The sequence below is a fragment of the Chelonia mydas genome, chromosome 3 (assembly GCF_015237465.2).
Source record: "Chelonia mydas isolate rCheMyd1 chromosome 3, rCheMyd1.pri.v2, whole genome shotgun sequence".
Taxonomy (NCBI): domain Eukaryota; kingdom Metazoa; phylum Chordata; order Testudines; family Cheloniidae; genus Chelonia; species Chelonia mydas.
The window spans coordinates 192,088,386-192,114,595 of NC_057851.1; the positions used below are offsets into that span (position 1 = coordinate 192,088,386).

A 26,210-nucleotide genomic window follows, 5' to 3' on the forward strand; every position below is an offset into this window, starting at 1 on the left:
GTGGAACGGTGCCAGTTTACATCAGCAGAGAATTTGACTTCGTTCTCATGTTTAATAAGTGACTTTTTTATTGTGCCGTGTTACGACCCATTGCTGTTTGCCTTCCCGGCTGACCTTATCTTTAGAGCTCTCACAACTTCTTATCTGGATTCAATTCTGCTCTTTGCCCCCTGGTTACCATGGATGGGGACCAGCAGAAGGTCCTTGACACAGTGACATCCTCCAACTGAGGGCAAGTACCAGACCCCTTTCAGAGGGCTGTTTGCTCCCCTCATCAGCCATGACACAAACCAGTTCCCATTCCCTGCAGGGAATGAGTATCGCCTACCTCCTGCTGAGGTTGTGGGAAAGTGATTTAAAAAAAAAGACAAAATCACTTTACAATTTTAGAGTCAAATTAATGCTCATGAAATCCTCTGCACAGACTGTACCAGATGCAGTTTCCTGTTTATACAATACAACACAGGGAAGCTTCCCCATATACCCAGCAATGTGACTCGGACAACGGGTAGATCAGTTGACCTATTTCCACTAAATGTGAGAATGAAAGCACAAGTCTAACATTTGGCTTACGTGTGGCCATGAGCTTAGCAGTTCAAACATCAAGGCCCTGACCCAGCAAAGCACTTAAGCATGTGCATAACTGTAAACAAATGAGTAGTTTCATTAAAGTCAATCGGACTATTCATATACTTCAAGCTATGCGCGTGCTTAAGTGCTTTGCAGTTTTGAAGCGGAAGGCTGGTATGTCTAGACAAACTGGAACAATAGGTTTAAATACCTGAAAAAGACTAAGTTTCTGAGGCAGTTAAATGAAGAACAATTTAGATTATTAAAGGCTTGTCCATACTTAAAATATTACAGCGCCACAACTGTGCCGCAGTAGCGGTTCAGTGTAAACACTACCTACGCCAAAGGAAGGGCTTCTCCAATCAGTGTAGGTAATCCACTTCCCAAGAACTGGTAGTTAGGTCGACTGAAGGATTCTTCTGTCGACCTACTACTGTCTATGCTGGGGGTTAGGTCAGTATATCTACATCTCTCAAGGGTGTCGATTTTTTATACCCCTGAGAGACATAGCTAAGCCGATGTAAATTCCTAGTATAGTGTGGATCTTTTGGGCAAGGCATTCCCTGTATACACCTAACAAATGTAAGGATGTTGGAGTAGCCAGCTACAATGCTACTGTCCTCTGACACAGTCCATTTTGCAAAGTAGATAGCACCTAAACATATTTTTAAAATGATGTCAAAGCCCTGGACACGCTATTTTTAAAATTCACTTAAGTCCCATTTACAAAGCAAACCACAACTTGCTACAAGACAACTGCATCCCAAATGGGTTTACAGTGTAGACGGGGCCTTCACAAAGGGGATTCTGTCTGTCCGGCTGGACGTGTGCCAGTTGGCTGCTACACTGTCCAGCCGTGCTGCATTTCAGTAATGTGCCAAATGTACCGCTGTGGAAACCGCTTGGATGAAGAAGTATTCCATATGTGTAAAACTACTATTAATAGTTATTGGATGGCGAAAGTCAGTAGGCAGGTAGGTTCTGGATTTGATTTATGAAATTTGTTCACAAGAACACTCCAAAATAGCAGCTTTATAGCAAGGGTATTTAATCTATATGGCTTCCTATGCGGGGGTGGGTTGGGGGTTGAAGATCAGAAACTTAAAGTACACAGAGTTTTACAAAATGTTCCTACTGCTTCACAGTGAAAAGGGTCCTCTAGGTACAATTCAGGTTAAGGTCCAGGCAGAATGGGGTTAACTGAGAAACTATATATAATGCTTCAAAAGGTTCCCACCGTTTCATAATGATAAGCATTGTCTTACTGTAATTCTGGTTAAGGCGATAAGGCTCAAAATGGTTAAACTAGCCAGCTTTTAAAGAAAACTAGACTGGCTTTGGGAAATCAAATCCCTAATCTAGGGAACAATGGGTTACATAGAAAGAACCTGATGAGCTTTCAGTGGTGTTTGCTGAGGTGCTTAAGGGAATTACCTAATTTTCCATCTGCAGTTTGGTGTTTGTGGAACTAGTTAGCTATTGCTGTTAGTTTTGCTCCACATTCTTTACAGAGAATATCAGCTCTGATGTATCATAAACCCCCAACAGCATGCTGATTAGATGTTAGCTCACTGGGGGAAGGGAGGAGAAAGTGTATGACGGCTCCTTGACAAGTGATCGGGTGAGGAGGGGGTATTAATTTATCAACATATGGGTCAAAAATCAAAGTGGCATCTTCAACATTCTTTTAGGAACTGTGATCTGAATCACATTCCCTGAATGGATCTCTTCTTTCAAGTGCTATGGGAAATAGCACAAAATAATCAGGGGGTGAATGTGGAGATGGTGTTGGGGGTGGGGGAGGGGAGTTGAGAGCCGGTGGGTTTTGGTGGTTAGAGGACATCCTTCAAAATGTCATGCAGCAGGAAAAGTATGACTGGGATAAGTTACTGAGTAGAGCACAGTGCAAATCTAAGGAAGAGGTCAGAGATCAAGAGAGACAGAAGTATAAAAATACGGCCTCCTATGTCTAAATCTCTAAGGTTGGATCACTGAATGTTAGTAAGCACATCAGATGGTAAATTTATAAATAGTTACTTTTGTAAAAATGTTTTGAATCAGGCTTATTCATCAGGCTAATAATCAGGCTTATTAATCAGGTTATGGAATTGCTTCTTGGCCAATTAAAATGACGCGAATAATGATGCTTATAATTATAGTGCACCTTTCATCGTATGTTTTTATAAACATATACATAATTAAGTGACTTCACTCACCTCTGGGATGGGGCAAAGTAGTAACTGATTACACAGTACCTGTACATGGCATGACACAGAACAGTGGAGAATAGCAACTGAAAGTGAAGGGGGTATTTAGGTAGACAATGTGCAGTAACTGTGTTATAATTTTTACAACAGCAGTTTGCAAGTATAGCAAGAACCGCAAATGCCACAGCAGCATTAATTAAGAAAAAGGCAGTGTTGTCAATGTTTTAAAAGACCATGTAACAGGATGACTGGCCCTTTAAAGGGAGATGGGTCCAGCCCCGTCTGTGATACACTTGACTCACCTGCCCAGGTGGAGAAAATGAGCAAAGTCACCTGACAGGCAAGTCATGTCACTAAATCGGGCCTTCTGAGGGGAGAAATACAACAGAAGCCTATGGACAGCCAAAGAGAGAGAAGGAAAGACCCAGGCAGAAAGCCCTGGGAGTTGATGCTCAACAGAAAGCAGGGAGAGGTTGAAATGAGCAGAAGGACCACATGAATTGCTCCACACAGAAAGACTCTCCCTAGCTCCTATGCAGAAGGCCTGGGGATGCATGCCTACAGGGAGCAGAAGCTAGCTAGGGAAGCTGGAATGTGGTGGGCAAGTCTGCTAGAGCAAAATCTCAGCAGGGACAGGCCTAAGAACCCTACACCAAGGACTGCGAGCCAGCTAGGATGTTGGATGGGAGTTCTTATGTCTCCTTTGTTAATAAAGCTAGGACACAAGAAGGAGTGTTACTTGACACATGAAAGCCTATGTTGAAGTTACTGGGGAGTGACTAGCCTGAAGCCAGACCAGTAGGTACAGACCTCTGTGCAACAACAGAGTTATAATGTAGCATTAGTATCAGTCTTGTCCTAAAATCCTCTTTTGGTGAAGTCAGTATGTGGGCAGATGCTTATATCCCAGCTTTCTGGATCCTTGAAAAAACCTGCCAGAAATTTAGGGTGGGATTTTCAAAAGTGCTCTGCATTAGCTTAAGTCTGCTTCCACTGACTTCAGTGGTAACAGAGTTAGGCCAGCGCTGAGCACTTCTGAAACACCGTAGACTTTTGTACTGATTTGCTGTTGCAATTGTAAATAAATGTTTCCAGAACTGTACAGAATAACAGCAACATGCCAAACCAGAAGGGTGGTTATGGTGAGAAATATTTTTGAAAATTTAAGCTCCAACATGGCACTGGTCACGGTCATGGTCTTTTGTCAGCTGCAAACTGTCATTGTATGCATTTCATTTTTATCCCTCCAAAATTAGAAATCATATATAGCTTTGAGAGGCTAATGCCCCGCCCCTTATCAAATATTCTCAAATAAGTGATGGCAAAATTTGTATAAGCAGTTTCGTCTGGTTGGAACATCTCTGCCACCAAACATCTCCAGCATCAATACTCACTGTTGTGTTTGAAGATTCTAATGGTAGCACCGGAAAGTCTTGCACCAAGAACAAGAGAAGTGTGGTTCAACTCATCACTTAAAATGAGGCAACCCTGTGGAGAAGGCTCACAATAAGTATCCACATAAACCTTTAGAATATTCACAAGTTAATGCGAGTGAATAGATCACATATTACCGACCAAACTGCAATGCTTAAATGTGAATTGGAAAATTTCTTAAGTCTTGGGGTATTTGGACCCAATATTCTGTTTCAGGGACATATATAAATCTTGGGGACAGATTCCTGAATATTCCAAGGTGGTGAAAGGAGGCCAGATACTGTCCATACATAGCCAGTGGTGAATTACGCTGGTGGAGGGGAGCTCCTTGATGTTTTAAACCCAGTGAACCTGGCTCCTGCGACTACTGCTTCCTTTCCTCAGTGAGTTGTGGGCAGAGTGCAGCTCCATTGATCCTCCTCTGCTGTAAGATCCCATAAGGACCATATGTCAGTGAGGTAAGTAAGAGTAACATTCTGGAGCTGGAGCCAGCATACTGGTCTTACAGAATCACGAGCTGAAACTGGCTAGTTGCATTATAGCTGTACTGTATCTCAGTGGTGCCTGGGCACGGGGGAGATCTGTCTGTCTGTCTCTTTCACTCACACACACTTTATCTTTAGTAACTTTTACAGTCACTAATTCCATCAGTTAAGAACTCATTTTCCTTTTAAAAATCCTCAGTGAAATGCATGAAAAATTAATATTGCATCATCTGTTATATTAGCAAAAGCCAGATTCAAACTGGAACCTTTTCTTGCCCCCGCTTTAATCCTAAGCATTATGCTGTGGTCTTTTGTTACATGACCACAATGCAATGCATCATTTTGCAAATACAGGCTAACTAAGTAGAGGCAGAGAAATATTTCACATGTGGATGGGCTAAAATCTACCTTGAGCTATGCACGTGGAACTCACTCTGAAATAATAGGAATTGTGCGTATGTATCTGGAGGTCAGGATTAAGCTACTACATTAAATTATGGAGGTAAATTAAATGAGAAGTCTCCATAATATAGGGCAATAATTCAACATCAAGAATACTCACTTACCCTGCTGTAATTGTGGTTCTTCAAGATGTTGTAATCAGTGTGGATCTCACTCCCCATGCACATGAGCTCTGAATCTTTTGCTTGGCAGGGACCAGCAGGGCCGCACGTTGAGCCCCCTCATAGTTCTGTGCAAAAGCATAAAGGGTGGAATGGCGCAGACACTGGCCCTCAGTTCCTTCTCAACTCAAAGCCCAGGTCAGCTGAGGACTCCGAAAGGGGTGGAGGGCGGGTCATGAGATCCACACTGACTACAACATCTCGAAAAAACACATTTAACGTAGGGTAAGTAACTATTCTTTCTTCAAGTTTTTGTGGATCCCACTGTAGGAGAAGGCAAGCAATTTCTTCTACCAGAAGGAGGGCATGAGAAGCATTAGCTACAACACTTGAATAGAGATCGGAGCACAGCTTTCCCAAATTTCATATCTGATCTGGTAGCCAAGTCCAGCAACATCTGATCTGGCAGCCAAGTGAATGGGTTTCTCTATGTAGCAGTCAGAACTGCATTGGCCAGTAGGGGCTAAAATGATGAGACTCATCTGATCCCATCTTACTTTGACGATCACTCTGGGATTGTTGACAGGTGTAAAAGCGACCATGGGTTCATTGTAGAAGGGAGACATCTGGTGAAAATCCTGGATTCATGTCTCCCCTGGAATAGAAGTTCAGGCACTTTGCAACGTCTTGGGTGGCGAACAAATCTCTTAACAGAGTATCACTCTGGAGAAATATTGAGTTGACGGTGGGTCTCGTTTCTTTCCAATCTATGCCAGGTACATCCGTAACTTGTGGTCTGGCAAAGGATTCCAAACTCATAGGATGCATGCGCACCTACAGTGGGATCCACACTGACACATACTTGAAGAAGACTACTAGAGATTCTGCTCCTTCCTTCCCAGACAGTACCTCTGAGTATCCCAAGACTGTAACATGAAGCTCAGAGTCTACAAATGAGGAACATCATTTTCCCATTATTGTGTCCCTGCATTGTACCCCAAATTTCCCTCCATTAGACTATTGGAGAAAGTTCTTTTAAAATGATATCAATTTCAATAAAATATATTTTTCACAAATATGACGGTTATTTTACCCTAGAAAATAGTTCTCTCCCTTCTCAGGTGCTCCAGGCACTTTGCTTTCAACCTCATGCTTCACAAGACCCTTAGCATTAATGTTCAAACATACACTACACTCTGGGATATCAACAATCAGCTCCAAGAAGGATGCAATCTGTTGTTTCACAATCATGTCTAACTCAAGTGAGGTTACAAATTTCCCTAACAGTCCAAACATACTGTGGTTCATCAAGTCATTATTGGACCAACCTTCTGTAGGACAGTCGAAACTTTGTGCTTGTGTTTATTGACAGCTTTCTTGCAATGTTGGTCTGAGATTTATGTAATATCAATATTGAGCCCCCTACAAAGCATTTCTCATTTCCCAAAACCTAGCCCAATTCTCTTCTCATTTCAGTTTTATGCTGGTGTGGCTCCACCAACATCAATTGCTTTACACCTAGGTAAGCAGGAGGAGAATCCGTTCCACTATTTAATTCTTACAACAGCTCTCCGAGACGGGAGGCAAAAACTATTCACATTTTAGAGAAGGGTAAATGGAAGGAAAGAGGCTAAGTACTTACATTGGTACTTAAATACAAGAGTGGTAAGTGCCTTAGCAACCCCCAGGGGTGACTGACAGCGAGCGTGATGAAATGGTGAACCCGAGGTGAAGAAGAGCATCAGTGTCAGAACTCAGAAGTTCCTGGTATCTAGTCTTGTGTTCAGACCAAGCCTCACCATTTATTGCGTGTTTGAAGTAGTGTAACTGTAGGCAAAACAATTAGTAGGCAATAGTCATACTCACCTTCCCAACCAGCAATGGAATATTCATAGAGTTAGTAGCAAAGCCCATGCCAAACACCATAGCCGCTTCCACATCAAGAAACCGGGCCACCAGGTTCTCTAGTTCTACGTGTTTGTCAAGGTTACCTGGATTTAGAATTACAAGGCATTTTAACATCTCATTACTATATAAAATGTATATAATTCAAAAGGAAGGAAGGATACAAAGCAAGAAAGATCTGGAAATATGCATTTAATTACATTGATGCTTCAGATCTGACAAAGATTTTCCATTTCTATCTTGCACACCTGAGACAAAATGTAAAACAGAAGGATTCAGATGAATTACAATTCGGCCAAGGAGGTGACCGACATCTATTGTTAAAGTAGCACAACACTTTTCTCGACAGCCTCCTATTTTCACATTCTTATAACTTTCTGAAATGTTCACCCCTTAGTCTTTATATTTTCCATGCTGTCTTAAAAAAATCACCTTCAGAAAGAATGGTTTCAGAGTAGCAGCTGTGTTAGTCTGTATTCGCAAAAAGAAAAGGAGTACTTGTGGCACCTTAGAGACTAACCAATTTATTTGAGCATAAACTTTCGTGAGCATAAACTTTCATCGGATGCATAAAATGGAAAGTACAGTGAGCAGATATTATATATACACACAGACCATGAAAAAATATACATTGTGAGGAGAGTGATCACTTAAGATGAGCTATTACCAGCAGGAGAGTGGGGTGGGGGGAGAGAAAACCTTTTGAAGTGATAATCAAGGTGGGCCATTTCCAGGAGTTAACAAGAATGTCTGAGGAACCGGGGTGGGGGTGGGGGTGGAGGGGGGAGAGGGAGGAATAAACAAGGGGAAATAGTTTCACATAGTATAATGACTCAACCACTCCCAGTCAAGCCTAAGTTAATTGTATCCAATTTGCAAATTAATTCCAATTCAGCAGTCTCTCGTTGGAGTCTGTTTTCAAAATTTTTTTGTTGAAGGATACTCACTTTGAGATTAGAAATCGAGTGACCAGAGAGATTGAAGTGTTCTCTGACTGGTTTATGAATGTTATAATTCTTGACATCTGATTTGTGTCCATTTATTCTTTTACGTAGAGACTGTCCAGTTTGCCCAATGTACATGGCAGAGGGGCATTGCTGGCACATGATGGCATATATCACATTGGTAGATGTGCAGGTGAATGAGCCTCTGATAGTGTGGCTGATGTGATTAGGCCCTGTGATGGTGTCTCCTGAATAGATATGTGGGCACAGTTGGCAACGGGCTTTGTTGCAAGGATAGGTTCCTGGGTTAGTGGTTCTGCTGTGTGGTGTGTGGTTGCTGGTGAGTATTTGCTTCAGGTGGGGGGGCTGTCTGTAGGCAAGGACTGGCCTGTCTCCCAAGATTTGTGAGAGTGATGGGTTGTCCTTCAGGATAGGTTGTAGATCCTTGATGAGGCGTTGGAGAGGTTTTAGTTGGGGGCTGAAAGGTGACGGCTAGTGGCGTTCTGTTATTTTCTTTGTTGGGCCTGTCCTGTAGCAGGTGACTTCTGGGTACTCTTCTGGCTCTGTCAATCTGTTTCTTCACTTCAGCAGGTGGGTATTGCAGTTGTAAGAATGCTTGATAGAAATCTTGTAGGTGTTTGTCTCTGTCTGAGGGGTTGGAGCAAATGCGGTTGTATCGTAGAGCTTGGCTGTAGACAATGGATCGTGTGGTGTGGTCTGGGTGAAAGCTGGAGGCATGTAGGTAGGAATAGTGGTCAGTAGGTTTCCGGTATAGGGTGGTGTTTATGTGACCATCGCTTATTAGCACTGTAGTGTCCAGGAAGTGGATCCCTTGTGTGGACTAGTCCAGGCTGAGGTTGATGGTGGGTTGGAAATTGTTGAAATCATGGTGGAATTCCTCAAGGGCTTCTTTTCCATGGGTCCAGATGATGAAGATGTCACCAATATAGCACAAGTAGAGTAGGGGCATTTGGGGACGAGAGCTGAGGAAGCGTTGTTCTAAGTCAGCCATAAAAATGTTGGCATACTGTGGGGCTATGCGGGTACCCATAGCAGTGCCGCTGATTTGAAGGTATACATTGTCCCCAAATGTGAAATAGTTATGGGTGAGGACAAAGTCACAAAGTTCAGCCACCAGGTTTGCCGTGACATTATCGGGGATAGTGTTCCTGATGGCTTGTAGTCCATCTTTGTGTGGAATGTTGGGGTAGAGGGCTTCTACGTCCATAGTAGCCAGGATGGTGTTTTCAGGAAGATCACTGATGGATTGTAGTTTCCTCAGGAAGTCAGTGGTGTCTCAAAGATAGCTGGGAGTGCTGGTAGCGTAGGGCCTGAGGAGGGAGTCTACATAGCCAGACAATCCTGCTGAATTGGAATTAATTTGCAAATTGGATACAATTAATTTAGGATTGAATAGAGACTGGGAGTGGTTGACTCATTATACTAAGTGAAACTATTTCCCCTTGTTTATTCCTCCTCCCGCGGGGGGGGGGGGGGGGCACAGTTCCTCAGTCGTTCTTGTTAACTCCTGGAAATGTGCTGGAAATGGCCCACCTTGATTATCACTTCAAAAGGTTTTCTCTCCCCCCACCCCACTCTCCTGCTGGTAATAGCTCATCTTAAGTGATCACTCTCCTTACAATGTATATTTTTTCATGGTCTGTGTGTATATATAAAATCTGCTCACTGTACTTTCCACTTTATGCATCCGATGAAGTGAGCTGTAGTTCACGAAAGCTTATGCTCAAATAAATTGGTTAGTCTCTAAGGTGCCACAAGTACTCCTTTTCTTTCTTCAGAAAGAAAACTGTCTTTAGTTATTTTTGAGTTTTGGTAAAACGGGAAACAAATGAACAACATCCTCCCCCACTTTCCGCTCTATAAAAAGAGGTGGCGGGAATCATAACCATACTTTGGTAGAGAGGGATAAAGAAAAATGTTTCTCCTGCATCTTTTTCCATTTTGAAAGCTGTGACGCAGCAAAAACCTCTTCTGCCACTAATATTTAACTGAAGAGCAGAGAACTCACCCCTTCGCAATCCATTCATCTCAATCAGGTGTGAAAGATCTGGTACCAGGAAGACATCCTTTATTATTAAGTTTTATTTGTATAATGGTAGTGCCTCTCAAGAGCCCAATCAAATATCAAGGCCCAACTGGGCTAAGTGCTGTACAAACGAATAAAAATGACAGTTTCTGCTCCAGACCTAGGGTAACCAGGTGTCTGGTTTTTGACCGCAACACCTGGTCGAAAAGGGACCCGGGTGGCTCCAGTCAGCACTGCTGACCAGGCCGTTAAAAGTCCGGTTGGTGGTGCTGCGGAGCTAAGGCAGGCTAGTCCCTACTTGTCCTGGCACCACGATGCACTTCGGAAGTGGCCAGCAGCTCTGGCTCCTAGTCGCTGCCCCCACCCTGAGCACTGGCTTCGCATTCCCATTGGCCGGAAACTGTGGCCAATGGGAGCTGCAGGGACGGTGCCTGCGGGTGAGAGCAGCGCGCAGAGCCGCCTGTCACACCTCTGCCTAGGAGCTGGACCTTCTGGCCGCTTCCGGGGTGCAGCGCGGAGTCAGGACAGGCAGGAAGCCTGCCTTAGTGCCACTCCCCCCCCCGTCCCCGTGCCACTGACCAGGAGCCACCAGAGGTAATCCCGTGCCCCAACCCGCTGCCCCAGCCCTGAGGCCCCCCCAAACCCGTAGCCCTTTCTGGCACTCAAACTCCTCATCCCTGGCCCCACCCCAGAGCTTGCAAACCCAGATGGAGCTCTCACCCCAACCCACTGCCCCAGCCCAGAGCTACCCCACATCCTGAACCCCTCTGCCTCACTCCTAGCCTGGAGCTCCCTCCTGCACCCCAAACCCCTCATCCCTGGCCCCACCCCAGAGCCCGCACTCCCAGCCAAAGCCCTCACCCACTCCTACACCCCAACCCACTGCCCCAGCCTGGAGCCCCCTCCAGCACCCCAGACCCCTCATCCCTGGCTCCACCCCAGAGCCTGCACTCCCAGTTAGAGCCCTCACCCCCCCACCCCAACCCCCTGCCCCAGCCCAGTGAAAGTGAGTGGGGGTGGGGGACAGCAGGCCACCAAGAGAGGGGGAATGTAGTGAGCGGGGGGGGGGCAGGACCTTGGGGAAGAGGCGGGACATGGGGTGTGGCCTGAGGGAAGGGTCGGGGCTAAGGTGTTTGGTTTTGTACGATTAGAAAGTTGGCAGCCCTACTCCAGACAGATCATATTCTTAGGATATCAAAAGCAATAGGGAACAGACAAAAGCGTGTGGGGGCGGGTGGTGGTAAGATAAGATATGAAGCTACTTTGCATAAAAAACTAGTATTCTCAACTTGCTATCTGCCTAGCCACTAGTGTGGTAGTGTTCTGTAGGCACCCTGGCAGAGATAAGTCTTAAGGAGCAATTTGAGGGAGGAAGGGAGGTATTTTTATGGGTTTTGACAGCGTTTTCCCCAGCAATATGGTTAGGGAGCATAGGATAAAGTGTGACAATGCTGAAGGAACAAGTGGACCTATCTATGAGTCCTTGAGGGGGCCATTTAGAGATCTGGGGCAAAAATTGGGGATTGGTCTTGCTTTGAGCAGGGGGTTGGACTAGATGACCTCCTGAAGTCCCTTCCAACCCTGATATTCTATGATGATGGCTCATGTCACCTGCAGAGCAGAGGCGGAGTTGGTGTCATGACAGAACAGTAGGTCTGGTAGTGAGGCAGAGTTAAATGATGAAGGGAACTGAAGGAGAAGACAAGAAGCTGTTGTTTGATCTGGTGGAGACAGGTGAACAAATGGAGGGATAATGAGAGTGGTGAGCCAGAAAGGTGATCTTACCTGCCATAATTAAAACCCAACTATTAAATGGGCTCATTGTGGTTCCAGCAGCAATTATAACTCAGCTGGTTGTACTGAGGTATTGTTTTCTATTCCTGTTTTTCTGTTCACATATATACAGTAGCTTAAAGGAACATCGACTTAAAAAAATGCATGTCTGCTGAAAAAAATTGCACGTCCATCTTTCCCACTCTGGTCAGTTGTCCTAACCGTACTTCTTGTCGGTATGTTTTTGTCACTCTTAGATGGAATAGAAAAGGGCAGCATCTCTGGTATTTCTTTAACCTGCCTTTGTTGACTTTGCTAGGATGATAGACTAAACAATTTGAGATTCACCCGTCACTATTTGTGAATGACAAATCCCAGCAATGGAAGGTAGGTGCCAATAAAATGCAGTCACTTTATAGAACTATTGGATATAAATCCAAACTGCAAACCAGAACCACCCCTGAATTTGGTGGGTTTTGTTTTGCAAAACCCAAACCTGACTGACAAGGATTTGCAACACCAGCCCTGGCTTTGCACATCTCTAATTATGATGGAACTACCGTAGGTGGTGGGTGAGGTGTTACGGAAGAAGTATGATGCATAGACCAGATCTTATCAATGAAAGGCTAGGGAAGAACAGGGCTGATTCAGATTCGGCCTACTTAAGATTCTTGAGTTTTAAAACGAGAGGATATTAAATGTATTAAAACCAGTCATTTAAGTATGTAGTTATATAGGAGGATTCCCCAGCAGGGGAAGGTCCCCAAGGGTGTACAGCCAGTTAAACTAGTTATACTTACCCTCAGCCACTCAGCTCTCTAGTGTGGGATGCATGCCCGGTGGAATGGGGTTTGGCTGGATCACTAGTGTTCTGACAATCCCCAGCTAGTGGATCTGCCACTACCAGAAGGTGCAAGTTATAGCAACCCTAAGACTGTTCTGTTTTACTGGGGTTAGACTGGTCCCATGATCAGGGCAGCACAAAGTCACCTTGATGTTACATTTCCCCTACATCCCACCAGGCTCTGCACTGATTGCAGCCCAGCTTGACCAGAGAACTGGGGCCACAGAGTTTTCCCAATCAGGGGGCATAAGTGGTCTACTTGATAAAAGAAGAAAAAACAGCCATCAGCAAATTTGAAAGGAAAACCCAAATAATTCTCTCCCATCCCTCTTCCCAGTTATAGGATAGTGTGGGTTTGTCAGGTTGGTGTTTGAAAAAGACAAGGGTATTATGGGAAATTCTGATAACAATCAAAGATTGTTATAAAAAATTGTGACTTTCATATTTTCAGCCTTCCACACCCTCCTCTCCCAAATTAAGTCACCTTTAGGGCATGTCATCCCTCAGCTCACCTGGGTGTGGGGAATGTGGCGTGTACACTCCTACAGCAAGTTGCCCAGGCTGACAAAATCCAGGCCTGGTGATTAAAAGTCACTGACAGCTTATGAAATGTTTAAACAACAAAGTTAAAAGTCTTATTCACTTTCCATTATCCGTGCTAGCACAATGCTGTAATGTCTGAGTTGCAAACGCTGGTGGGCAATATTTAATTTGTTTTTTAAATTAAATTCTTTCCACTGGATTTAAAAAAAAAATTGTATGGTAAATGTTGTGTTACCCTTGGATTTAATAAAAGCTGATTTTAAACCAAACAAATCCCTTAAATCTGGGGCCAAAACTGAACTGACCCAATAATCCTGACATCCCAATACAAGTCACAGGCCTAAATTTTCAAACATCAATGGTAATTGTGAGATTTCAACCTGAGTCACATGAAATAGTCCTGATTTTCAGACTTACCCACTCTCTGAAAATCAGGCCCTTTTTAAAGGTGGACACCCACAAATTGAGACACCTTAAATCATTAGCCACATCCGAAACTTCAGGTCATAAATACTGAAATTGTTTCGAAGGGTACAACTTAGTTCACATTAGCTTTAGTTTCTTATCACTATATCATCTTCAAGTCAGTAACTGTCTCATCCTGTGTTTGTACAGCACTTGGGGCAATAGGACTTGATCCTGTATCGGACCTTTGGGAACAATTTGAATATAAAAAATAAAATAAAAATAGTAACACTACCATCACCTCCTGCCAGAACATGCTGCTAAAATGTCATGTGCGGCCCTAAAGCCTGAAAAAAGTAAAGTGCTATTGTAATTTAAATGTGGACATGGAAATTTAGATTTTCCCTTAACAATCAAAGAAATTAAAAGACCAATCAAATAATAATAAAAAACAGAACAAAATGACAACTGATTTTTGGTTGAGCACCAAAATTTAAACTCTCCCCACAACCCCCTCTGACACAACTCACACCCAACTTATTCTGTGTGGGCTAAATCTAGTCCTTTGCTCTTAGACTGAGTAGCAATGGGAGAATTTCAAAAGAGGCTGGGGAAGAAATTCTGCATGGCTGCTACAGAGCTGTAATAATGCAGTAAACCCTGCTGCTTCTGGGTGCCAGCTCCAAAGAGGACAATGGCCAGTAGATCCATATGTTTATGTATGATCCATATGTTTATGTAACCACCAAATGTTTAACTATAGAGCCCCTAGACAGCTAAACTTTGTAGTGTGCAGGGGTGCAGATTCTCATTCAGGATGTACAGCTTGTCCCTATTTTTAAAATAAGAGGAAAATTCACTTTCAGATTGAAAATCCCAAAAGCCTCCCACAGATCCATCGATCCCAAGGCCGGTAAAGATCATTGTGATTATCTAGTCTGACATCCTATAGAACACATATATAACATCCTATATATAATACAGGCCATAAAATTTCTCCAAAATAATTTCTAGAGCAGATCTTTTAGAAAAACATCCAATCTTGATTTAAAAGTTGTCAGTGATGGAGAATTCACCAGAACCCTTGGTAAATTGGTCCAATGGTCCAACACTTTACTGTTAAAACGTATGCCTTATTTCCAGTCTGAATTTGTCTAGCTTCAACTCCCAGCCATTGGATTGTGTTATACCTTTCTCTGCTAGATTGATGAGGCCATTTTTAAATATTTGTGCCCCAGGAAGATACTTATAGACTATAATCAAGTCACCCCTTAATCTTTCCTTTGTTAAGATAAATAGATGGGGCTCCTTGAGTCTATCATTATAAGGCAGGTTTTCTAATCCTTTAATCATACTCATGGCTCTTCTCTGAACCCTTTCCAATTTCTCAACATCCTTCTTCAATTGTGCGCACCAGAATTGGAAACAGCATTCCAGCAGTGGTCGCACCAGTGCCAAATACGGAAGTAAAATAATCTCTACTCCTACTCGAGATTCCTCTGATGATGCATCCCAGGATTGCAGTAGCCCTTTTGGCCCTAGTCTCGAACAGGGAACTCATGTTCAGCTGATGAGCCCCAAATCTTTTTCAGAGTCACTGCTTCCCAGGATAGAGTCCCCTATCCTGTAAGTATGGCTTATGTTCTTTGTTCCTAGATGTATACATCTATGTGTATGTATTGAATACCATTTTCTAAGATATACTGAAAAAGTATCTTGCATGGTGGGGAAAAAAAACAAGATAAAAAAAAAGAATTAAGTGATTGGTTTGTCTCACAAACTGACACAAGAATCTGGATATGCCATTCTCTCTTTTTATTAGCTCCTTATGCTTCTGTATTATAAATTGCATATTAAAGTAACATGCAAATGACTGGCTATTTCAGTGACAGGATTTTGCTTTTCTCATTGTCATCAGTTTTTAATCATGGTTACTCAGACTGAAATCATTCCTGCTAAAATACGGAGTAACTAAGAACTTGTCTACACAAACAATTAGACCACCAAGGCAAGCTTGGGTGTGAATCTACCCAGCACTAGCCTGCCGTGGATTAACTGTCCTTTTGCACCCTGCTGATGTGCATTAACAGTTTCTGAGCCCTGGTCTACACTAGGAGTTGAGGTCGAATTTAGCAGCATTAAATCGATTTAACCCTGCACACGATGAAGCCATTTTTTTCAATTTAAAGGGCTCTTAAAATCTATTTCCTTACTCCACCCCCGACAAGGGGATTAGCGCTGAAATTGGCCTTGCCGGGTTGAATTTGGGGTACTGTGGACGCAATTAGACGGTATTGGCCTCCGGGAGCTATCCCAGAGTGCTCCATTGTGACCGCTCCGGATAGCACTCTCAACTCAGATGCATTGGCCAGGTAGACAGGAAAAGGCCTGCGAACTTTTGAATTTCAATTTCCTGTTTGGCCAGCATGGCAAGCTGCAGGTGAGTGCAGAGCTCATCAGCAGAGGTGACCATGATGGAGTCCCAGAATCGCAAAAGAGCTCAGCATGGACCGAACGGGAAGTACAGGATCTGATCGCTGTATGGGGAAAGGAATCCGTGCTATCAGAACTCCGTTCCAGTTTTCGAAATGCCAGAACATGTCAAAATCTCCCAGGGCATGAAGGACAGAGGCCATAACAGGGACCCAAAGCAGTGCCACGTGAAACTTAAGGAGTTGAGGCAAGCCTACCAGAAAACCAGAGAGGCAAACGGCTGCTCCGGGTCAGAGCCCGAAACATGCCGGTTCTATGATGAGCTGCATGCCATTTTAGGGGGTTCAGCCACCACTACCCCAGCTGTTTTGTTTGACTCCTTCAATGGAAATGCAGGCAACACAGAAGCAGGTTTTGGGGACGAGGAAGATGATGATGATGAAGTTGTAGATAGCTCACAGCAAGCAAGCGGAGAAACCAGTTTTCCCGACAGCCAGGAACTGTTTCTCACCCTGGACCTGGAGCCAGTACCCCCAAACCCACCCAAGGCTGCCTCCTGGACCCGCCAGGCGAAGAAGGGACCTCTGGTGAGTGTACCTTTTAAAACAGTAAACATGGTTTAAAAGCAAGCATGTTTAATGATTAATTTGTCCTGGCATTCGCAGCTCTCCTGGATGTACTCCCAAAGCCTTTGCAAAAGGTTTCTGGGGAGGGCAGCCTTATTCCGTCCACCATGGTAGGACACTTTACCACTTCAGGCCAATAGCACGTACTCAGGAATAATTGTAGAACAAAGCATTGCAGTGTATGTTTGCTGGCGTTCAAACAACATCCATTCTTTATCTCTCAGTGTTATCCTCAAGAGAGTGAAATCATTCATGGTCACCTGGTTGAAATAGGGTGCTTTTCTTAAGGGGACATTTAGAGGTGTCCATTCCTGCTGGGCTGTTCGCCTGTGGCTGAACAGAAATGTTCGTCGCTGTTAGCCACGGGGAGGGAGGAGGGGGGATGGGCTAGCCACATGGTGGCGGGGAGGCAAAATGCGACCTTGTAACGAAAGCACATGTGCTAGGTATGTAATGTTAACAGCAAGGTTTACCGTGAAAGAGTGTACCCATTGTTCTATAACATGTGTCTTTTTAAATACCACTGTCCCTTTTTTTTTCCTCCACCACCTGCATGTGTTTCAAGGATCACAGGATCTTCTCCTTCCCAGAGGCTAGTGAAGATTAGAAGGTGAAAAAAACGCACTCGTGATGAAATGTTCTCTGAGCTCATGCTGTCCTCCCACACTGACAGAGCACAGACGAATGCGTGGAGGCAGACAATGTCAGAATGCAGGAAAGCACAAAATGACCGGGAGGAGAGGTGGCAGGCTGAAGAGAGTAAGTGGCGGGCTGAAGAGAGGGCTGAAGCTGAAAGGTGGAGGCAGCATGATGAGAGGAGGCAGGATTCAATGCTGAGGCTGCTGGAGGATCAAACTAATATGCTCCAGCATATGGCTGAACTTCAGAAAAGGCAGCTGGAGCACAGACCGCTGCTACAGCCCCTGTGTAACCAACCGCCCTCCTACCCAAGTTCCATAGCCTCCTAACCCAGACACCCAAGAACGCAGTGCGGGGGCCTCCAGCCACCCAGCTACTCCACCCCAGAGGATTGCCCAAGCAACAGAAGGCTGGCATTGAATAAGTTTTAAGTTTTAAACTTTTAAAGTGCTGTGTGGCCTTGTCCTTCCTTCCTCCACCACCCCTCCCGGGCTACCTTAACAGTTATCCCCCTATTTTTGTGATGAATTAATAAAGAATGCATGAATGTGAAGCAACAATGACTTTATTGCCTCTGCAAGCAGTGATCGAAGGGAGGAGGGGAGGGTGGTTAGCTTACAGGGAAGTAGAGTGAACCAAGGGGTTGGGGGTTTCATCAAGGAGAAACAAACAGAACTTTCACACTGTAGCCTGGGCAGTCATGAAACTGGTTTTCAAAGCTTCTCTGATGCGCACCGTGCCCTCCTGTGCTCTTCTAACCACCCTGGTGTCTGGCTGTGCGTAACCAGCGGCCAGGCGATTTGCCTCAACCTCCCACCCCGCCATAAACATCTCCCCCTTACTCTCACAGATATTGTGGAGTTCACAGCAAGCAGTAATAACAGTGGGTTTCGCTGAGGTCTAACCGAGTCAGTAAACTGCGCCAGCGTGCTTTTAAACGTCCTAATGCACATTCTACCACCATTCTGCACTTGCTCAGCCTGTAGCTGAACAGCTCCTGACTACTGTCCAGGCTGCCTGTGTATGGCTTCATAAGCCATGGCATTAAGGGGTAGGCTGGGTCCCCAAGGATAACTATAGGCATTTCAACATCCCCAATGGTTATTTTCTGGTCTGGGAATAAAGTCCCTTCCTGCAGCTTTTGAAACAGACCAGAGTTCCTGAAGATGCGAGCGTCATGTACCTTTCCCGGCCATCCCACGTTGATGTTGGTGAAACGTCCCTTGTGATCCACCAGTGCTTGCAGCACTATTGAAGAGTATCCCTTGCAGTTTATGTACTTGCTGGCTTGGTGCTCCGGTGCCAAGATAGGGATATGGGTTCCGTCTATGGCCCCACCACAGTTAGGGAATCCCATTGCAGCAAAGCCATCCACTATGACCTGCACATTTCCCAGGGTCACTACCCTTGATATCAGCAGATCTTTGATTGCGTGGGCTACTTGCATCACAGCAACCCCCACAGTAGATTTGCCCACTCCAAATTGATTCCCGACTGACCGGTAGCTGTCTGGCATTGCAAGCTTCCACAGGGCTATTGCAACTCGCTTCTCAACTGTGAGGGCTGCTCTCATCTTGGTATTCATGTGCTTCAGGGCAGGGGAAAGCAAGTCACAAAGTTCCATGAAAGTGCCCTTACGCATGCGAAAGTTTCGCAGCTACAGGGAATCGTCCCAGACCTGCAATACTATGTGGTCCCACCAGTCTGTGCTTGTTTCCCGGGCCCAGAATCAGCGTTCCACCGCATGAACCTGCCCCATTAGCACCACGATGCCCGCATTGCCAGGGCCCGTGCTTTGAGAGAAGTCTGTGTCCATGTCTTCATCACTCTCGTCACTGTGCTGACGTCACCTATTCACCCGGTTTTGCTTTGCCAGGTTCTGGTGCTGCATATACTGCTGGATAATGCGAGTGGTGTTTAATGTGCTCCTGATTGCCAAAGTGATCTGAGCGGGCTCCATGCTTGCCGTGGTATGGCATCTGCACAGAAAAAAGGTGCGGAACGATTGTCTGCCGTTGCTGTGATGGAGGGAGGGGCGACTGATGACATGGCTTACAGGAAATTAAAATCAACAAAGGGTGTGGCTTTACACCAAGGAAAAACAAAAACAACTGTCACACAGAATGGCCCCCTCAAGGATTGAACTCAAAACCCTGGGTTTAGCAGGCCAATGCTCAACCTACTAAGCTATCCCTCCCTCTGCTATTTCAGGCAGGACGGAATCTCCATTAAAGTTTTCAAGGTGCCCCTGACAGCCCTCATCAAAACGATTGTCAGCCGTTGATTTCACAGAGGGAGGGAGGGGGGAGCAAATGAATACAAAACAAATCTGGTCTATTTCTTGTTTTGATCCACTCCATCTATCTTTTACATCTTTGGCTGGCAGCAGATGCTGCAGTAGGACTGCAAACCATCCACATCTCCTGGCTGCTCGGCAGAAAATGGTGCAATAGGAATGCCGTCCTCATCTCCTGCCTGCTCACCATAAGATAGTACAATAGGACTGCCTGCAGGACTAAAGAGAGTGACCTGATCGAGTCACTCTTAATTTAGTCCCTGCGCCCATGTCTGCCCAGGCGCTCCTGACCGACCTTACCGAGGTGGCCAGGAGCACCTCGGACACGATGAGGATGGTTTTCAGGCCTATTGCACCGTCTGCTGCCACAAGGCAAAGGGTTGCTGCTGCTGTGTAGCAATGCAGTACCGCATCTGCCAGCACTCAGGAGACATACGGTGACAGTGAGCTGAGTGGGCTCCATGCTTGCCATGGTATGGCATCTGCACAGGTAACTCAGGGAAAAAGGCGCGAAACGATTGTCTGCCATTACTTTCACAGAGAGAGGGAGGGAGGGCCTGATTACATGTACCCAGAACCACCCGCGACAATGTTTTTTGCCCCATCAGGCATTGGGATCTCAACCCAGAATTCCAATGGGCAGCGGAGACTGCGGGAACTGTGGGATAGCTACCCACAGTGCAACACTCTGGAAGTCGACGCTAGCCTCGGTACGGTGGAAGCACTCCGCCGAGTTAATGCACTTAGAGCATTTTGTGTGGGGACACACACAATCGACTATATAAAAACGATTTCTAAAAACCCGACTTCTATAAATTCGACCTAATTTCATAGTGGAGACATACCCTGAGAGTGCTTTGATCTAATCCTCTTTGAACCAGAACTAGCTCAAAGCGCATTAACAAACTGTTAACTTATGTCATCAGGGTGGACAGGGACAGTTAGATTGTGGCAGGCTAGTTGGGGTAGATTCACACCCCTGCTTGCCATGGTCTAATTGTGTAGACAAGCCCTAAGTATTGTCTTTGGCAATATTCTGCCTTGATTCGAATCTCTTTTGTAAAATGGAGATGTGATTTTAAATATATAAATGGAAACATTAAAATTTCCATGTTAATCTATTTCCAAAGCCAAGCACCTGAAAAATACTCGCATTCTGATTCAGGAGCATCTTATATCTACCATGCACTCTGCACTACACAAGGACATGCAGATTCAGGCCCAAGGTTTTATTATATTATAGATTTTTATCTGGCATTTGTTTTTAAAATAACTACTGTATTCATTTTACTTCTTCATTCTCCCCTCTCTTCACTATACTTCTCCAAGAAATGAAATATTCTTTTCATACACAGACCTATCAGTGCTTAGAAAGAGCGCTTACTAATTAAGGCCCTGAACATACAAAGCACTTATACATGTGTAAAAAGAAAAGGAGGACTTGTGGCACCTTAGAGACTAACAAATGTATTTGAGCGTAAGCTTTCGTGAGCTACAGCTCACTTCATCAGATGCATAAGCTCACAAAAGCTTATGCTCAAATAAATTTGTTAGTCTCTAAGGTGCCACAAATACTCCTTTTCTTTTTGCGGATACAGACTGACACGGCTGCTACTCTGAAACCTTACACATGTGTGTGACTTCCACGGCACTATTTGTGCTCACACTTACACACATGCTTACGTGCTTTCCTGGTCTGGGACCATAAAGAGTCTACAGTGTTAGCTATTATACCTCAATTTATGAATACTTCAAGTACTTAAGTTCAACCAAAATAAATCGTTTTGAAAAAAAGCTTCTTGCCCAACCTTATTATGATGAAGGTGATAAAAAAATTAAAATTATTTCACACAAAAAGTCAAACGAAAAATATTACTCATCCCAAGCGGGTGAGTAAATAATTCAAGTTCTGTAAAGTAGCTTTAGTATTAACTAGCACAGAGTTAAAGCAGCACTACAGATATAACACCAAATGATCTAAACCCATCCTTATACCTCCTTTTCCTACTTTTTTAACCCATTTCCGCCTTCTGCTCACTGTAACTCTCCCTCTGAAAGGCTGTACATTTTAGAGGAAATTATGAATGCAAGAGATCTGGGTTCCCTTTTAATGCTTACTTATTAAAAATAGCTAGAATCCATACAAACAAGTGCCTCATCTTCCCAGCCATCAGCATTTCCAACAGGAAAGAAATCAAAGGTTTCAGAGTAACAGCCGTGTTAGTCTGTATTCGCAAAAAGAAAAGGAGTACTTGTGGCACCTTAGAGAGTAACCGTGCTGGCCGCTGCTTCCTGCAGCTCCCATTGGCCTGGTATGGCAAGCCGCGGCCAGTGGGAGCTGCGATCGGCCGAACCTGCAGATGTTGCAGGTAAACAAACCGTCCAGACCTGCCAGCAGATTTCCCTGATGGGCCACGTGCCAAAGGTTGCCGATCCCTGGTATAGGGACAGTAGAGTGAGTGCAGCCTAGGGGCTGTCGATCAAGGTGTCCACTGTGTGACCTTTGTGTATCTGCACATGTGCAGAAGGGACTCCTGGCCGGAGAAGCACAGGTCTCAAAGTCCTGTTATGGTTATGATTCATGTGAAGGGTACTGTTTACCTGTCAATAACTCCATCATGTTCTGTAGTGATTGGTCAATTGTTAATCAGTTGTTAATATATATATTGTTTATACTGTTACCAATTCTTTGGCATTATCTGGCTCGGCATTATCTGCTAGCTAGGTTCTGCCACTGTGACTCTGCCTAACCAACAGAGTTACAGTGTTTATGATTTCATTTCTAGAATAAACGCGATTGTTTAAATACTAACCAAAGACTCCAGAACTGGATATCTGAAACCAGGTGGGTAGCAGGAGGAACCCGCCAAGAAGCAGTATTGCTTGGGAAGGGAAGGGCCTAGTAATGCCGCCAACAAGCACATTTTCCCCCAGCAGTCAGACCCTTATGGAAAATTGAAATTTGTCAGAAAAATTGATATGTTCCCACAAATGTTTTTGATTTTTTGCAAAAAAAAAAAAAAAAAAGGCATTTTCCATTGGAAAATTATTCAGATAGAAAATTCCTGACCATTTCATAATCAGCAGGAACATTGAGCAGATCGAGAGATTTCAGGCTCCCATGAATACACACTGCTAGTCAGGTTTCTGTCCAAACTTTTTAGTACGATAACTATGACCATTAACAGAGATCTCCAGAGGAGACAACAACAACTGATAACCAAAAACTCTGGAGACTTGCAAGTTGTAATATGTAAAGTTATGCAAGTTACCAAAATTAGTCAAAACAGCTTTGAGAAGACACTACAGGCTCTCTTTGCAATCAGAAGTAGCTGACACCAGAAATGGGTAAGGTTAGCATGCCTTAGTTCTATATTTTTGCACTACCAGCATCATACATAAAAGAGTTCCAGAAGACTATTTCTCCACAGCCGGCCCGGCAGGGAAAGAGCTTCTGAATAGCAATGCAATTGGAGTTGCTTTCAGATGGAGACAGATGCACCTTTCTTGGATGATAAGCTAGCACATGGGACAAAAATCTACTCAAGCTTTTTAACAATTACATAATATTAAAAAGAAATTAACATTCCTTTTAATAGCCAAGCAAGGAATAGTTAACAAGCATAGAATCTTACAAGTATCCAGTTTCATCATAGCATCTGTGACTATAGAACAACCCATCTAGCAATAGAAACCATAGCAGCAATTTAGCAGTTTACTCCACTTACCCATTTCCTGCCTGGTACTGCATACTCCTGTCCCATAGTTCTGTAATTCATCTGCCACTGTTTTCAAAGCATTAGCATCTGTTTCTGCAAAGCCGAGGTAGTTATAAGAACCCATGTTGATTACATCCTTGATAGTTCTTCCAGTAAACCTACAATTCAAGCAGATTTTAAAGAAGAAGGCAATAAATAAATAAAGTATTTATCCATCAAGTTTTGTTTTATTGCCATATTCCAACTTGGGAAATTACATTCTGTATACTTATAGTTTCCAATTGTTTTCTACTTCACTGGGTCAAAAGAGGAGGTCACTTACTGTAACTGGAGGTTCTTTGAGATGTTGGGTGCGCATGTGCGCCATGTAGCTGAATTGAAGTTTTTTCCAAGCAATGTCTGTTGGCCCACACATGCACAGTATGCCTCCTTGTCCTCCCGACCAAAGGTATAAGGGACAGCGCAGGTCAATACCACTCCCGCTCCTATTCGTACTGCAATGTGGTGAAGTCCCAAGCAGAGGGGATGGAGAACAAGTAGTGGAACAGAGATAGGGACCACATATCTCAAAGAACCTCCAGTTACTGTAAGTAACCTCCTTCTCCTCTTCTTCAAGTGATGGTCTCTATGTGTATTTCTCACGTGGGTGACCTGTAATCAGTGATCAGTGTGGTGATGGATGCAAGGAGGCTACTGGCAGAGCTATTTGCAATACAGCTCGTCCCACGGCCTTGTTCATGGCTACTGCATGATACTGCAGGGCATAGTGCGTTGTGAATGTGTGTATGGAATGCCATGCTGTGTCTTTGCAGATGTCTTGCCACAGAACGTCCGCTAATCATAGAATCATAGAATATCAGGGTTGGAAGGGACCTCAGGAGGTCATCTAGTCCAACCCCCTGCTCAAAGCAGGAACAATCCCCAACTAAATCATCCCAGCAAGGGCTTTGTCAAGCCTGTGAAGTGGCTTGTGCCCACGTAGAATTGTAATGCCCCTGGGAGTAAGCTGTAATGCTCCCAGGAGTGGGGAGGTTTGATATCTTGTAGCATTCCAGTATGCAGCCTGAGACCCACTTGGAGATTCTCTGTGAGGATATGGTTTGGCCCCTTGATTTTTTCTGCCAGGGCTACGAAGAGTGGTGAAGACTTTTGAAAGGGTTTAGTTCTTTGTAGGTAGAATGCCAGGGCCCGAACGACATCGAGGGAGTGTAGTCTCTTGTCTGTAGGGGAGGCATGTGGTTTTGGGCAGAACACAGGCAAGTGGATGGATTGGTTGGAATCAGATGGAATTCTGACACAATCTGGGGGAGAAATTTGGGGTGTAGTCTCAAGGAAAGTTTGTCCTTATGGAATACTGTGTCAGGAGGGCCAGCCGTCATGGCTGCTAGTTTACTGATCCTTTGGACACAACCTGGCCACTTTTATGAAAAGAATGGGCCATGGTATAGGTTGCCATAGGTTCAAGAGGTAGTTTCATGAGGGCTGAGAGGACGAGGTTAAGGTTCCTCTGAGGTGTGGGTTTGGTGAAGTGTGGGAAGGTTTTGAGCAGGCCTTTCATGAATCATACCATCTTGGGTATGTAAAGATGGAGCACCTATCCACTGGGGGAAGGAAGGCCGCCAAGATGTACATAGATAGAGCTGAGAGCTGAACCCAGTGTTTTTAGGGTAAGGAAGTCATCTAGGATGACCAGAATGATCACTGTGTCTGGTGAATGGTGGTGGCGGCAGGCCCACTTCAGGAAGTGACACCACTTGGCTTGATAGCATCTTTTGGTTGATTCTTTTCTGCTCTGGTTAAGGATCTGCTGCACTGGCGTGGAACATGCATGATCTATGTCAGACGCCCATCCAAACACAAGGGTGTGAGGTGAAGTGTGCCCAGATGGGGATGTTTGAACCCGCCCTGATCTTGAGTGAGAAGATCTGGGGACAACTGGAGCCTGACTGATGCATGGGTGGAGCGCTTCATGAAGTCTGTGAACCAGAATGGTCAGGGATGGTAGGGTGCTGTGAGGATGATGGTGGCTCTGTCCCGACGCACTCTCCTGGGAACCTGAAGCAACAGGGGAATGGGGGCGGGGATGGGGGAGAAGCATATTGTAGGTGGCCCATCCATGAGAACAGGAGAGCATTGCCCTGAGAGTCTCTTCCCACAGTGCCCCTGGAGCAATACAGGGGGAGCTTCCAATTTGCATATGACATAAAGAGATCCCAGTTGGGGGTACCCCACCATGTGTAGAGGTTGGTCAGTAATGCGTCCTGTAGTTCCCATTTGGGATCAATGTGGAAAGTCCTGCTCAGTGTATCTGCCAGGGAATTCTGGGAGCCCAGGAGATATGCAACTTTTGAGGTCACCTGGTTTCTGATGCACCAGTTCCACAGCCTGACCAACTCCGAGCAGAGGGAGCGAGATCCAGCCCCTCCTTGTTTGTTGATGTATGCCACCGTGGCAATGTTGTCTGAAAAGATTTGTATGTGGAGAGCATGTAAGAGGGGAAGAAAGACTTTGCAGGTGAGGCAGACTGCCCTGAGCTCCAGCACATTTGTGTGTTTCCTGACTTCCCATGGTGTCCACGTGTCCTGCATTGTTTGGTGGTCCAGGTGGGCACCCCATCCCATAAAGGAGGTGTCCGTCATGATGGTGGCCTTCGGAGTGGGAGGGTTGAAGGGGGTCCCACTCATGACCTTGGATGGACTGGATCACCAAGCAAGAGGGGTCAGAATGTCCAAGGGGACAGTGACTCTGGATTCGATGTAAACCTTGTTCGGCTTGTA

The 26,210-nt window shown here is 44.8% G+C and overlaps 1 protein-coding gene across 3 annotated transcripts in view; it reads right to left on the reverse strand.

The window, feature by feature from the left end:
• Positions 1-26,210, reverse strand: part of SPTLC3 (serine palmitoyltransferase long chain base subunit 3) — a 134,509-nt gene that overhangs the window by 48,674 nt on the left and 59,625 nt on the right. For all 3 annotated transcript variants that reach the window (XM_027826543.3, XM_043544037.1, XM_043544036.1), the window contains exons 4-6: positions 23,443-23,591; positions 7,126-7,250; positions 4,172-4,265 (exon numbers count right to left, since the gene is read on the reverse strand). In XM_027826543.3, coding sequence (XP_027682344.1) covers positions 4,172-4,265; positions 7,126-7,250; positions 23,443-23,591 — 368 coding nt within the window. The remainder of the gene's footprint in view (positions 1-4,171; positions 4,266-7,125; positions 7,251-23,442; positions 23,592-26,210) is intronic.